Raw genomic sequence first — 13,014 nt, 5'->3', positions numbered from 1 at the left:
AGTAGAATTCAGAATTCAGCAGTACTGACATTACACTGGCTGACCATGCTGGTGCAGGGTCGGACTTCAGAATTGCTTTAACTCTGCACAGTTTCCATTCCACCACAACCCAGAGGTGCTCTGGTGGACTGAGATCTGGTGGCTCATCCTCCTGGTCAAGAAACCAGTTTGAGATTATTTGAGCTTTGGGACATGGTGTGTTATCCTGCTCCAAGAAGCCATCAGGTGATGGTCATGGGATGGACATGGACAGCAACAATACTCAGGTAGACTGTGAGGAAAGTTACACTCCTACCAGCATTCTGAACCACTGATACAATGCAGATGGATAGATGCTCTCATGTTGTTCATACCAAATTGTGCCCCTACAGTAGATCAGCAGTTTCTAAGATACTCTGACTTGTCTATCTCGGTAGCTCATGAGCTGTTTCGGGGCTTATTTTGCCTTTGTTTTTGCCACTGTGTGCCATTAAACACTGGAAAAGGGTGGATCTGTAATATTAAAACTCTATTACTAACACTTTAGTGCGACAACAGCCCCACAGTGGCTTCAAAATCCCCTCCCTTTAAAAATACAGACGCCTACCTAATGCTTCTCTGAGGTTATGATCTGATTGATGTACTTGGATTGGTTGCCATGTGTTACACCTGTCCTCGTCACCGGCTATCTACTGGTCACTTGCCAAAGGCCGAGCCTCCTCCTCCTCGTCCTCCTCTGGTCGGACCCTGTGTGAAGGTTATTACTCACTTCATGCTGATTAGGTTTGGGTGAATAGCGCTCTTTGTCCGGCCTCGATTCCCACGACCCGGCATTCGCCTGGCAGTCGCGTGGCTCTGAAACAAGGACTCCCACTTCAGGGGACCCAAAAGGTAGGAGGACGGGGAGGGAGAGAGAGAGAGTGGAAGGGGGGAGGGGGCATCTGGTCAATCTGACATCTGCTCGTAAACAGTTAACAGCAGATGTCTCACATTTTAAAAACACCGAATGTGATCAAAGCAGGCTAAACACACAGCGTGTTTTTCCCAACTCTTCTGCGCTTCCACAAAAGTACAACCTCTCCCAGTGCAACCAGCTGCTGTTAACGTGATTCAGAGGATTTTTAAGGATATGAATATGAACTATAACAGGTGACAGAAATATATTCTCAGGTGATTTGTCAGCCTTTTTGTGTCGTCCCGTGAGCTCTGAGGAAATAGGTTTGGTCTTTTTTGCAGGTAGTGTAATGTTGCCCTTGTATAGAATAGACGTGGGGGTCCCTGGAGTAAAGCACGGTAATTGCACACTCTTGTTCATGCCTGGGAGAAGAGGAAACTGCAGTTTTTCGGTGTTATTGTCGGGTGAAGAGGGTGGAGAGAGGGGGGTGTAGCGCAATGGTTTCAGGCTGGACATCTGTCGCTTGTGAGCTTTTTTTTTTTTTTTTTTCTAGGCCGGGTCTCTCAGTTATTCAATGGAGCCAGTGACCTGTCAGTCTTGACTGATGGGACCCCGTGTGTGGGAAAATCCCGCAGCCAAAGAGTTGGCGCATTCACATGCTAATTGCGCCCTATAAATAAGAGGGTCGCGCCGCGCCGAGGACCCTAGAGACGAACTGAGATTCAGAGGAGAAGGGACAAAAAAGCGCGCACACAAACACACACACATACACACACACCATCACACACCACAGGTTAAAACATGACTGCTTCATCCATGGCGCACAACCTGGGGAAACATCCTAGCGCAAAGGAGGAAAGAAAGGTACTGGGCATACTGAAGACGGGTTTCTTTTTGACCAATTTTTTTAAATGAATCCAGCATGGTGCCTCTTCATCTTGTTTTTCCTGCTCTTACCTAATTTGTTTACTTTTTTACAGCTCAGAAAGCCGCTCATTGAGAGAAAGCGACGGGAGAGGATCAACAACTGTTTGGATCAGCTCAAAGAAACCGTGATCGGAGCGTTCAGGCTGGACGTGAGTATTGTCCTCACGTGTCTCCTCTGAGCAAACAGCGAGGGCTCAATAATAACTGTGAGGCTTCTCCTCTCTCGACAGCAATCCAAACTGGAGAAAGCGGATATTTTGGAGATGACGGTGAAACATCTGCAGAACATCCAGAACAATAAAGTTAACGGTAAGGAGCCGGGCACTTGATTGATTACGATATTACGAGTTTGTTACTGCTGTTATTCACCGTTGTATTAAAAGATATTTATATCTCCGTTTTACTAATTTGGTTAGGCGTAATGAACCGATAATGCGTGAGAATGAAAATCCACTGACCTATTTGGCATTAGGCAGCAGGGGGCAGCATCAGCACATATCATGGCATATGTTGGAGGTCTGACAACGTTTTCACTGGGTGGTGGTTAGAGCAGTGTGGTGTGTGGAGCTGCTGGATGGGTGAAAGTGGAAAAATTAGAAAATGATGGCTGTCTGAGGTGCTGAGCCATGGATGGAAATATAATTGTAGCCAACCGGTTGTGATGGTTGTGCTGTTACCTGTTACCACCAGGGGTCGCTGTGAAACATGCATCTTTTTCTCTCTTCATTCAGACCCCACGTTAGGCCTCGAGGCCCAGCAGAGATACAGCACGGGCTACATCCAGTGCATGCACGAGGTTCACAACATGCTCCTGACCTGTGATTGGATGGACAAAACTCTGGGTTCCCGTCTGCTCAACCACCTCCTCAAGTCCCTGCCTAGGTCTACCGATGAGCGCCCCCTCACCCTGCCCACACCCAGACTCGATGCTGCTCTTCCAGCCACCCAAGCCGTCCCAGGGACCCCCCTCAGAGTAGAGCAGTTCCAGAGAGAGGCTGGACCTCAGGAAAGGCCAGCACTCCACAGCTCCCACCTGGGGATGCTTGAGATGTGGAGGCCCTGGTGAACTGCTGGATTGATGATCTTGGTTGTCCATTCTGTTAGACCATCCTCTGTTATGTATCTTATAGATATGCTGCTCAGAAGACAAACATGTGGGGCGGTTTTTGTTCCAGTGATTATTATTGTAGGTGTGCTATAATGATTCTATACAGACCTTTTCTCAGTACTTCCCTTCAGAAGTTGACCTCTTGTAGCCTGCATTATAGAAGGCTCTTATTAATCTTCCGTGTATTTATTGTATTAACAGCTTTATTTATTGTTATTATAAGGCATGACTTTGCTTCTTAGACTGCCTGCTTGGCCTTTGCATAGATTCCTCCTTTGCTGTACTATTAACCTAAACATTAATAATAATAAAACTTATTATGCACTCAGATTGTATGATCTTTGTGAACAGCCATGTTTGTGTGCAGGTGCTCTTTTCTGTTGGATATTGACAGGAGTACTTTAAGGTCTTACAAACACAAAGCATAAGAGGCCTACAAGTCCATCCATCCATTCGCTTCCGCTTATCCTTTTCAGGGTCACGGGGGACGCTGGAGCCTATCCCAGCTGTCATAGGGCGAGAGGCGGGGTACACCCTGGACAGGTCGCCAGTCTGTCGCAGGGCCAAAACAGGGACAGACAACCATTCACACTCACATTCACTCGCACATTCACACCTAGTGACAATTTCGATTATCCAATTAGCCTATCCCCACAAGCTGCATGTCAGGGGATAGGCCTACAAGTGTTTATTGTAATATGATATTACAGTAATATGGATTAAGAATTTTGGGGATTACACAGCATTTGACTCAGGTGTGAAAGACTATAACTTCTATCATCATAAAAACATTTTGGAGAGCATTTAGAAGCTAAATTCACTGATGAGTGCCATTACACAAACAAAAAGATGCGTTGATGCACTGTTAGCACTGCTGGATCCCAGCAAGAAGATGCTTGGTTTGGAACTCCTGGGCGGGAGGGGCCTTTCTGTGTGGAGTTTGCATGCGTTACCATTGCCCTGTCATCCCAATCTGCTCACATGGTACAAAGACATTCCTGTTTGGATAAACGTTGACTTAAAATTGGCTGAAGCTGTGGATGTGAGTGTGTGGCTGACTGTCTCTCTGTTGTAATCCTGTCATAGACTGGTGACCTGTCCAGGTGTACACTGCCCCTCATCCAGTGACAGCTGGGATAGGTTCCAGCCCTCTTGTGGCTCTGGATGCGATAAACTAGGAAAATGGATTCATGGATGGACTATTGTCATGTAACGGACATGAAACAAGTCAAATAAAGTGACGCAGCATTCCTGTCACAACTGGGGCAGCAGTCGTGTGATGAATAAATGAGGACCCAAGATGCAGACGGAGATGGAGATGCGAGTGGAGGTTTATTTACAGTGAAAATAACAGAAGTGAGGGCAGGACTGAACATAAACCTAAACTGGGTGAAACTAACAAACAAACCTGGACATAAGGTCAGCAGGAGAAACTCAGAGATGGCAGATGAGGACGGCAGAACAGGGAGACGGAGAGAAACATAGGGAATGAACACAGACGACGCGACGAGGAGCACAGGCAGACACGCAGTATAAATACACACATCAGGTAATCAGGAAATGGCACACAGGAGGGGACACAGCTGGAACTAATGGACATAACGAGACACAAACCTACAAAGTAAAACAGGAAACTCACAGACTGTTTTACACAACCAACAGGGGACACGAAAAGGAGAGGCACAGGTAGGAATGAAAGAAACACACAACTCAAACCCTAAGAACAAATACAAAATCAGAATAAACTAGAAAAAGGATAATAATAAACTTAAAGCGCTCGGTCACAGACCCAGGACCATGACAATTCCAGTGCTAAACTCAACTGCCTAATAAAAACGTGACAAAGTCTGAAAGAAAACACTTAAGTACTATGTAGACTCATATCTTTACACTTAGTTGTAGTTTAGCTGATTAAACAGAACAGAGAAGCAGCTAATATTTGGACTTTTCATGAAGGGGTGAGAACAGATGTCAAAAATAACATAGAAGATGAGTCTGGACTTTCATTTCCACTGTCCCAGTAAGCTAATATGGCTAACATGAACACCCTGGGACCAACTAATCTACAAACTGGATACCATAAAATCTGGCATGCTGCATAAAATGTAAATAAAAATAGAATGCAGTGATCTACACCCTAATTTTATTCACAATAGAGCTTAGAAAATATATCAAATGCTTAAACAGAGAAATTATATTGACAAATATTAACTTGTTTTGAACTTTATGACAGTCATACATCTTAAAAAAAAAAAAAAAAAAAAAAAAAAAAAAAAGGTAAAATAAAAAAGAAAAGTAAGTGACACTAACACTAAAGAGCTGGAAAAACATGTGAAATCGTTAGGTTAGCAGGTCAGTAACATGACTGGGTAGAAAAAGAGCATCTTTGAAAGGCAGAGTTTCACCAATCTGTAAAAACTGCCTCTGCAAATCAGGGGAAAATTTCAGAGTAATGTTCTTGAATATAAAATTGCAAACATTTCAAATATGTAATGATCTACATCTACATCATGTCATGAAGAGAATGTGTAGAAATCTCTATGCGCATTAGGCAAGGCCCAAAATCACTACTTGATCTTCGGGCCCTCACACAGCACTGTATTAAATCATGGGAATAAGTGCAAGGGCCTAAGAAAACTTCCAGGAATCACTGTCTGTGAGTACAATTTATACTGCCATCCACAAATTCAGGTTAAAGCTCTATCGTGCACAGGAGAAGCCATTCCTGATCATGATCAGAAAATTCTGCCATCTTCTCTGAGCCAAGGTTCATTTAAAATCCACCGAGGTAAAGTAGAAAACTGGTCTGTGATCAGACAAATAAAAATCTCAAATTCTTGTGTCATCTGGACTAAAGAGAAGACGGACCATCCTGCTTGTTATCAGTTTTCAATTCAAAATCTCTGATGGTATGGAGGTGCATTAGGGGGATGAGAAGCTGGCACATCTGAAAAGGCACCATCAATGCTAAAAGGTATATACAGATTTTAGAGCAACATATGCTCTCATCCAGATAACCTCTTTTTCCTGGAACGCTTTTCATTTTTCAGCAAGACAACGCTAAACCGCTACTGCGCTTATTACAACAGCAAGTCCAGGTGCTGATGTGGTCTGCCAGCAGACATTTAAAGCATGATAAAAGGAAAAAAGGATGACAAATAAGACCCTGGACTGCACTTAGAATTTCCTATTAAACAAGAATGAGAGAGTCCTCTCCCCAAAGTCCCACAGCTGCCTTTCCTCAGTTCCCAGATTCTTACAGACTGTTGTTAAAAGAAGAGGGATGCTACACAGTAGAAAACATGATCCCGTCCCAACATTTCTACATAATGTTGCATCAAATTGAAAACAAGCTTTTTTTTTTCTCTTAAAATTGTACATTTTCTCAGTTTAAATATTGGATATGATTTTTAGATTCTTTCATGAATCAACTGTGAGTTTATGAGATTTGCAAATCATTGCATGCTGTTTTTATTTACATTTTACACAGCATGCTAACTTTTTGGAATTGGGATAGTAAATGGAATAGACAACATGAGCTAACATGAGCTAAAATAACTTTGAGTAATATATATTAGGGGTTGAGCTTTTTCTTTTTTTTTCCCCACTTACAACTACAGTTAGTGCACCCAAATCATAACACAACCATTTCCTGGCTCACCTCTAATTGTGCAAAGCAGATTCCAGCATGCAACTCAAATTCTGCTGAGGTATCCCCCCCACCCCCTCATATAAGACATTTCTAATAGGTCATGGCAATAAAAGACGTGTGAAAAAATAGTCATTTTTAATGTTTCTTTATTAGAACCGCTTCCAATGAAACCTCTTTGCAGAAGGTCTGTGGATTATTCTGCGTGAGATGGAGGAAGCTGCTCGAGATATTTGTTCCATTGGACTTTATCCAGATACACCTGAACTCTGTATGTTTGTGGGGGGAAAAACTCAGTCATAACGATTGTTTCTTTATGATTTGATGATTTGGGAGGAAATGACACATAGATAAGCACCCAGCAACACTTATCACTTATGTGCAGGAGGTTTGCCTGGCTAGCACGATTTGTAATTATAAATGATGCAAGCATTGTCTTTGTGAGATGAGAGGACAAGCTTATTTATGCTTCACGCTATGCCGCTTTATTAGCCTCGTTCAGAGTTTGTTACATTACAATAAGAGAAGCAGATAAATAACCCAGTGAGGATCTAAACGAGTTGTGTGGGGGGGGGTTAAATAGCCATCTGGAAGCAAAAGAAACGTGTCAGGAGATGGCTCATGCATTCACGTTTTAATAAAGATGCAATTCATTATAAGCTTCTGAGAAGTGCAAACGTGTGAGTGTCCCATTCCCCAGCTATTATAGTCCCTGTGATTGGCCGCCACATGGAGCCAGGCGGCTGGTCTGAAGAGAGAGGGAGAGAGGGAGACAGAAAGGGGGACGCCTCGTCCCTCGGCGGAGCTCGCCAACAAAAGCGAGCCGAGACAGCTGCTCTCTCCACAGTCCACACCATTAAAGCTCTCTGGAACAAGAGATCTGGGGGTGGCGAGGTGCCAAAAAAAAAAACTTCACTTCAAAGGTCTGAAGGGCTTCATTCATTCATTCATTCATTCGGGGCACGGGGCTTCAGTGGCGCGTCTTAGCGGAAATGCTGCTGCGCAATTATGGAAACAGCGCGTAAAACACGAACTTAACACGCAGCCCTGCATTTACCTGGAAGCTTTCACAGATGCACGCTGACCCAGCCGCTCTGCTCTGCTGTGAGGGTGATCTGAATAAAAATGACGTCAACAAAGCATGTAATAACCAGGCCAGAGGGCTCTGTCAATGCGCCATATGCACGCTCACCAGCAAAGCACCCTAACGAATTCCAGGCGAATGAAATCATCAAAATTGGTATCATGAGAACAGCTTCTTTTTTTTTTTCTTTTACTTATTCACAGTAGTGCAAATGTGTATATTGCAGCGTGTTTGCACACAGATAAAAAAAAAAAAAAAAAAAAGGGGGGGGGGGGAACGTTGCACAGCAGCCAATGTGAGAATGCAGTTGCGCACAAATCAGAAGTCACAACAACAACGGGGAGAACAAACGAGGCGCAGGCCAACACCTGTCGCTTTCTTTGGAGAAGGGCCCTTAATTCCCCGAACTGATTCAGTTTTGGCCGAGGGGCCGCCAGCAGCAGCAGCTGCCAACTGAAGGCATCGCGTTACATCCGCCAAACAGACGGGTAAATCTGCTGAGGCTCGGACACAAAAGCCAGCAGAGAGGAAAAGAGGTCGGGCAGAAAAGAGACGGGGGCAGGGTTTAAATGCCTCGATGTGGTGTAGAATAGCATCATGCTGCAATAATTTTGGTTGGACTGGTTTGAATAAGTAACTGACTGGTTTATATTTGATAGCCTAAAGAGTTTCATTTTTTTCTTCAGTTAAACTTATATTTGAGGCTTCTTCTAACATATGAACAGTCATACTTAAAATGAAAATAAAAATCAACGGCACTACTCTAGCACTCTACTCTGTGTCTGTGTGCTGATTAATTTTGTGCAGCTGAATTATAAGTGCGAGCAGTTCACTGAAATTAACTGAAAGGGGGACAAAAAAAACGAGCGTTCGCTCCCCTAACCCAAAAAATTGTCTGATTAAAGCCAGTCCAGCTCCTCGGGGCGCAGACCTGGGCTGACCGCAGACAAAGGGGGAGAGCGCTCATTGGCTCCGACCGTGTGCGCTCTGTTGTCCCCCAGCGAGAGCAGCACAGCCCCTATTCACATGTTAATAAGCCCCTATAAATACTAACAACAGCCACTCAGCGCCAGCAGCACGTCTGACTAGGATTACACAATAAACAGAGGGCGCCTCGCCTCGCCTACGAGTTTGTCGATTTTTTTTTCTGCCTCTAACCGGTTCCGTTTGCCAGCTGCCCCTCGAGGACCACTCAGGAGGTACGAGCAGCGGTGGGAGAAGCCACAGTAACGGCGATCCAACCAACATGGCCCCCTCGGCTCGGCCAAACGGCCTCGGACTTGATGTGAAAGATGAAGATGAGTCCTACTGCGGGAAACAGAAAGCGGATAGAAAGGTGGGGGACCGGTCGAGGCACTGTCCGGAGACACTTGGCAGTGACGCACTTGTCACCCCGCTTTAACGCTGCGTGTGCACAGTTATGAGGCAGGGATGGTTATTTTGAGAGGAAATCCTCAATGATTCAAAGTTAGTTACATGCTTTAGTGAGAGAAGAATGACGCTGGGTTGCCTTTGCGCACCAACCGCGGACAGGTGGACGCTTATGGCTTTGAATGGTGCTTCTTTCCTCATGTCACTGAAGTGCTTTCTTTCTGTGCTCCCGCAGACGAGGAAACCTCTGGTGGAGAAGAAGAGGCGAGCTCGCATCAACGAGAGTTTGCAGGAGCTGCGGACTTTGCTGGCAGACACAGACGTGAGTACGGAGCGCACACAGCTCCTGCACTGGAGTTTCACTTTTGCTCTGCGCCACAATGAAGGCGTAAACTGTTGTCTTGGTGGTGCTCATCTGTTTTCTTTCCTACAGTTTCATTCCAAGATGGAGAACGCAGAGGTGCTGGAGCTGACCGTGAAAAAGGTGGAGGATATACTGAAGAACCGGAAGCAAGGTGTGCCCAAATTTATTCAGCCTGTGTAACTATAAAAGAGTAAAGCTCTGTTTTGTTGCGCGCTCAGAGTGCCAAATAATGCAATACTCAAGCGTTTTATTATTGATAGAGTTACTGTCATTATGGCAAGACAGGCGTTCATTTTCACCCTGCTCTAATACAAGAGCATGTGAAGAGTCAGGAAATGTTTGATTAAAAATATAGACAGTGATGAGCAAACAAGGGCTCAGTGGGGTCTTTTAAATCACAATGTCCGTGTGTCTCATACCATTAACTCTCATCTAAATATCTTATACAGTATTTTATAAGAAAAAGCACTTTTTCTGCAGAATGGTCACCGTCAGAGGTTTGTATCAACATGCTTATATGTAGAGCTAGAGCAATTTGCAATTATCTTATAAGAGGAAGTCATATTTTATCACACAAAAGGCTGAAAAGTAACATTTCTAGCTGTTAAGTAATTGTAGTGTAGTGAAGGAGAAACATTTAGCTGTCACGTGTCTGGACTCAATAAAGTAGGAGTCCTTCAGTCTTGTATTATCAATGCTTTGGATGCTGAGCAGTCGTGTCTCTCCTCTCACAGAGGCAGAGACACTAAACCGAGAAGCCAACGAGCGGTTTGCAGCTGGTTACATCCAGTGCATGCACGAGGTCCACATGTTTGTGTCCAGCTGTCCTGGGATAGATGCGACGGTGGCGGCTGAGCTCCTCAACCATCTCCTGGAGTGCATGCCCCTCAATGAGGACCACCTCCAGGACATGCTGACGGATCTAATCACGGACACTTCTGAGGGCAACAGCAGCAGCAGCAGCAGCACTTGGCACGGAGGCAGCGAGGCGCTCTGCGCTTCTCTCGCTTCTCCTGGTGAACGAAGTTTCTCCTGTGGGTCATCTTCTGCCCTCTCCCCGGCCCCTTCCTCCATGTCCAGTGAAGACTTGTGCTCTGACTTGGATGAGACTGACAGTGATCACAACCAGAGCTCTACAGAGGGCATGGAGAACAGGGAGCCTCCCAGCATGCCCACCATGACCTACCCCCGGTCTATGTGGAGACCTTGGTAGAGTAGTGGTGGTAGTTTGGATGGAACACAGTTGGGATGTGTTGAAAAGGGGATTATGGGCTTTCATTTTTATGGTGTGACACAGCACGTCCCACTGAAAGAGAAAATTCCACCCTACAATACAAGAGGATTTTGTGGCTGTACCAGTTTTGGCCTCCTGTAAGACCAGCTAAGAAGGCTGACTACATGCATGGATTTTTTTCTTAGGCCTCCTGAACTCATGGCACTGATGTCCAATAATTAAAGTGTGTTCTATAAGAGACCAACTGAGGCATCAACAAAAGCCTCAGCTGTTCACTCTGCAGTGATTCTGAATACCGGCGTACAGATGGATTTTCTTCACAGTCACAGATGAATACAAGTTTACAGAGATTTCCCCCAATTCTTGGAAATGTTTGGAATCAGAAAATGTAAGAGAACATTTCATCAGAAGTCATTCCTGGAGTACTTTGGACATTTATATATATTTAAAATTAAAAGTGGATTCTCCTTTATGCCATCAGAGGGATCTGCTACTCTCGGGTCCCTTTCAGCTGGAGGATCAGAAAAATAGCCCTCCTTTTCTTTTCAGTAGTAACACCCTGGCTTTGAGTCCTCTTGTGACTTCTCTTTACACCTGGAGAAACAAAAAGCAATCCCTCTCAACACACTCACCGCCCGACAAAGCACAGAAAAGGCAACAGTGCAGGACTCTCCCTCTTGTTTGGTCTATACTTCAGTGTAAATAGGATTTGTACAAGGAGAAAAGCTCTTTTTAGAAACTGAGAAGTCTGGCGATGCCCCAATTAATATAAATATTTCTATTGTATTTCAGAGGTTCCTGTAGTGTATCGGACCAGTAGTTCCTTTAAGAATGACCATTTTATGTTGTAAAGGTGTTTAGAAATGTCTTGCGAATAAAATGTCTGAATTTTTCTAAATAAAATAACGTAACTAAAAACTTCTTTGTCTGACATGACTCCAGCTTTAGGACAGAAGAGATAAACTGGGTCAACGTGTTTGTGTCTGAAAATACTGATAAAGCAAACCGTTTCTGTAAGCAGCAGCAAACCGAAACACTTGAATAAGTAGCCCAGTGGATTCAAAAGGAAAAGTATGTCCTCCACATACACTTTCATGGATTCATACAGTGCGTGCATGCGCGGCTGCGCGCGTAAAGCAGTCGCACCTCTCCGAAAGTGTCTTCGCTCTCACCTCGGTCACAATGACCGTGTTAACAAATGCGTGTTAGATCCTGTCTGGACCAGTCACCCAGACGCACCGTCGGAGGTCCTCACAAAGCGGCACGTCCCCTCACCCGTCCGCATGCAGTAAGAGCCGGGTGTTGTGCCAGAAAGCGATTTCCGGTATTTGCCAAAAAAAAAAAAAAAATGATTTTCCCCATTTAAACAGCTGTAAATGACTTGCTGGCGCATCATCTGTCAAACATATCTGTCATCACACCAACAACAACAACAAGTCATTCTTAGCCACAATCAACGTTTCTGTCACCAGGTAGAAGCTGAAATAGGTTTTTGGCAAAGTGATATTTATATATCCTTTATTTATGCGGCTAAAAAAAAAAAAAGTCTCGTTGACATGAAAATGCCTTTTTAACGAGTGATCTGGCCAAAAGGGCAGCAAAAATTGCAACAGATATAACACAAGACTTCTATAAAGATATTTTCATCCGCCAAAAACGACTGGATTGATTATAGTATAGGTATAATTACGCAGAGCCATAAAGATACTTGCACCTGTTTCTACTCGTAAAAGTAAATAACATCTCTTATTTCACAACGTTGCGACCATTAGGTTACAGCTAATAACCTGGGGGGGCGCACGTTGAGCATGTTGTTCACTGTCTGATGATCCTGGATTACTGGAGGAGGAGGCAGGCTAATTATCAACCCCCGGTGGAGTAGGTGGAGGGGGCTTGGAGGCTCAGGGTGTGAGCGTCGGAGGAAACAAATGCGAAGAGGAACTGATCAAAGCTTTGAGCCACTGTTTGACAGAGGAGCGTCAAAGTGTGTGGAGGTTTGGGGGGGGGTTACTAAAAGGGTCCAAGTGTATACTCAGATTCTTCACCAGGGCTCAGCCATCACATACACACACACACACACACACTTGCAGGGATATCTGTGTGAGGACGTCTTTTGACACAGTGCACTCCTTTCCCCAATCGTAGCAAATGCCATATTCTAACCCTAAAACCTCCTAATTCTCAAAGACGAGGTGTGGAACAGGAAAATGATCTAACAATGTTATGATCTAAAGGTTATAGACCGAAATGAAACAAATGAATCACACTAGAATCAAACTCAGACAACTGCACTTGTGCTAGTTAGCTTTCACTTTACTGGTTTCACTCCCTGTTGTCTGGTATTTCTGTTCCTCTCAGTATTATTTTGTGTGATCTAACAGATTCAGCTAAAACATGATGAGG

General features: G+C 44.4%; 2 protein-coding genes across 2 annotated transcripts; both read left to right on the top strand.

Annotated features, from left to right (window-relative positions):
* The first annotated feature begins 1,434 nt into the window (after positions 1-1,434).
* On the top strand, positions 1,435-3,239 carry her8.2 (hairy-related 8.2). The gene is made up of 4 exons (XM_025898134.1): positions 1,435-1,738; positions 1,855-1,950; positions 2,032-2,110; positions 2,533-3,239. The coding sequence occupies exons 1-4, from the start codon at positions 1,676-1,678 to the stop codon at positions 2,865-2,867; spliced, it is 573 nt and encodes a 190-aa protein (XP_025753919.1). The 5' UTR covers positions 1,435-1,675; the 3' UTR covers positions 2,868-3,239.
* Positions 3,240-4,512: 1,273 nt separating this feature from the next.
* Positions 4,513-11,314, top strand: her13 (hairy-related 13). The gene is made up of 5 exons (XM_005465108.4): positions 4,513-4,595; positions 8,817-8,978; positions 9,249-9,335; positions 9,447-9,528; positions 10,112-11,314. Exons 2-5 carry the CDS (start codon positions 8,889-8,891, stop codon positions 10,588-10,590), a joined length of 738 nt encoding a protein of 245 aa, XP_005465165.1. The 5' UTR covers positions 4,513-4,595; positions 8,817-8,888; the 3' UTR covers positions 10,591-11,314.
* The last annotated feature ends 1,700 nt before the right edge of the window (positions 11,315-13,014 follow it).

Source organism: Oreochromis niloticus, linkage group LG14 (assembly GCF_001858045.2).
Source record: "Oreochromis niloticus isolate F11D_XX linkage group LG14, O_niloticus_UMD_NMBU, whole genome shotgun sequence".
Lineage (NCBI taxonomy): Eukaryota > Metazoa > Chordata > Actinopteri > Cichliformes > Cichlidae > Oreochromis > Oreochromis niloticus.
This window is presented reverse-complemented; position numbering and strand designations above follow the sequence as displayed.

Coding starts and splice junctions, on each gene's coding strand:
- her13 (XM_005465108.4), top strand. CDS start 8,889: ATGGCCCCCTCGGCTCGGCCAAACGGCCTCGGACTTGATGTGAAAGAT. Junction 9,336..9,446: donor CTTTGCTGGCAGACACAGAC/GTGAGTACGGAG, acceptor TCTTTCCTACAG/TTTCATTCCAAGATGGAGAA. Junction 9,529..10,111: donor ACTGAAGAACCGGAAGCAAG/GTGTGCCCAAAT, acceptor CTCCTCTCACAG/AGGCAGAGACACTAAACCGA.
- her8.2 (XM_025898134.1), top strand. CDS start 1,676: ATGACTGCTTCATCCATGGCGCACAACCTGGGGAAACATCCTAGCGCA. Junction 1,951..2,031: donor TCGGAGCGTTCAGGCTGGAC/GTGAGTATTGTC, acceptor CTCTCTCGACAG/CAATCCAAACTGGAGAAAGC. Junction 2,111..2,532: donor CCAGAACAATAAAGTTAACG/GTAAGGAGCCGG, acceptor CTCTTCATTCAG/ACCCCACGTTAGGCCTCGAG.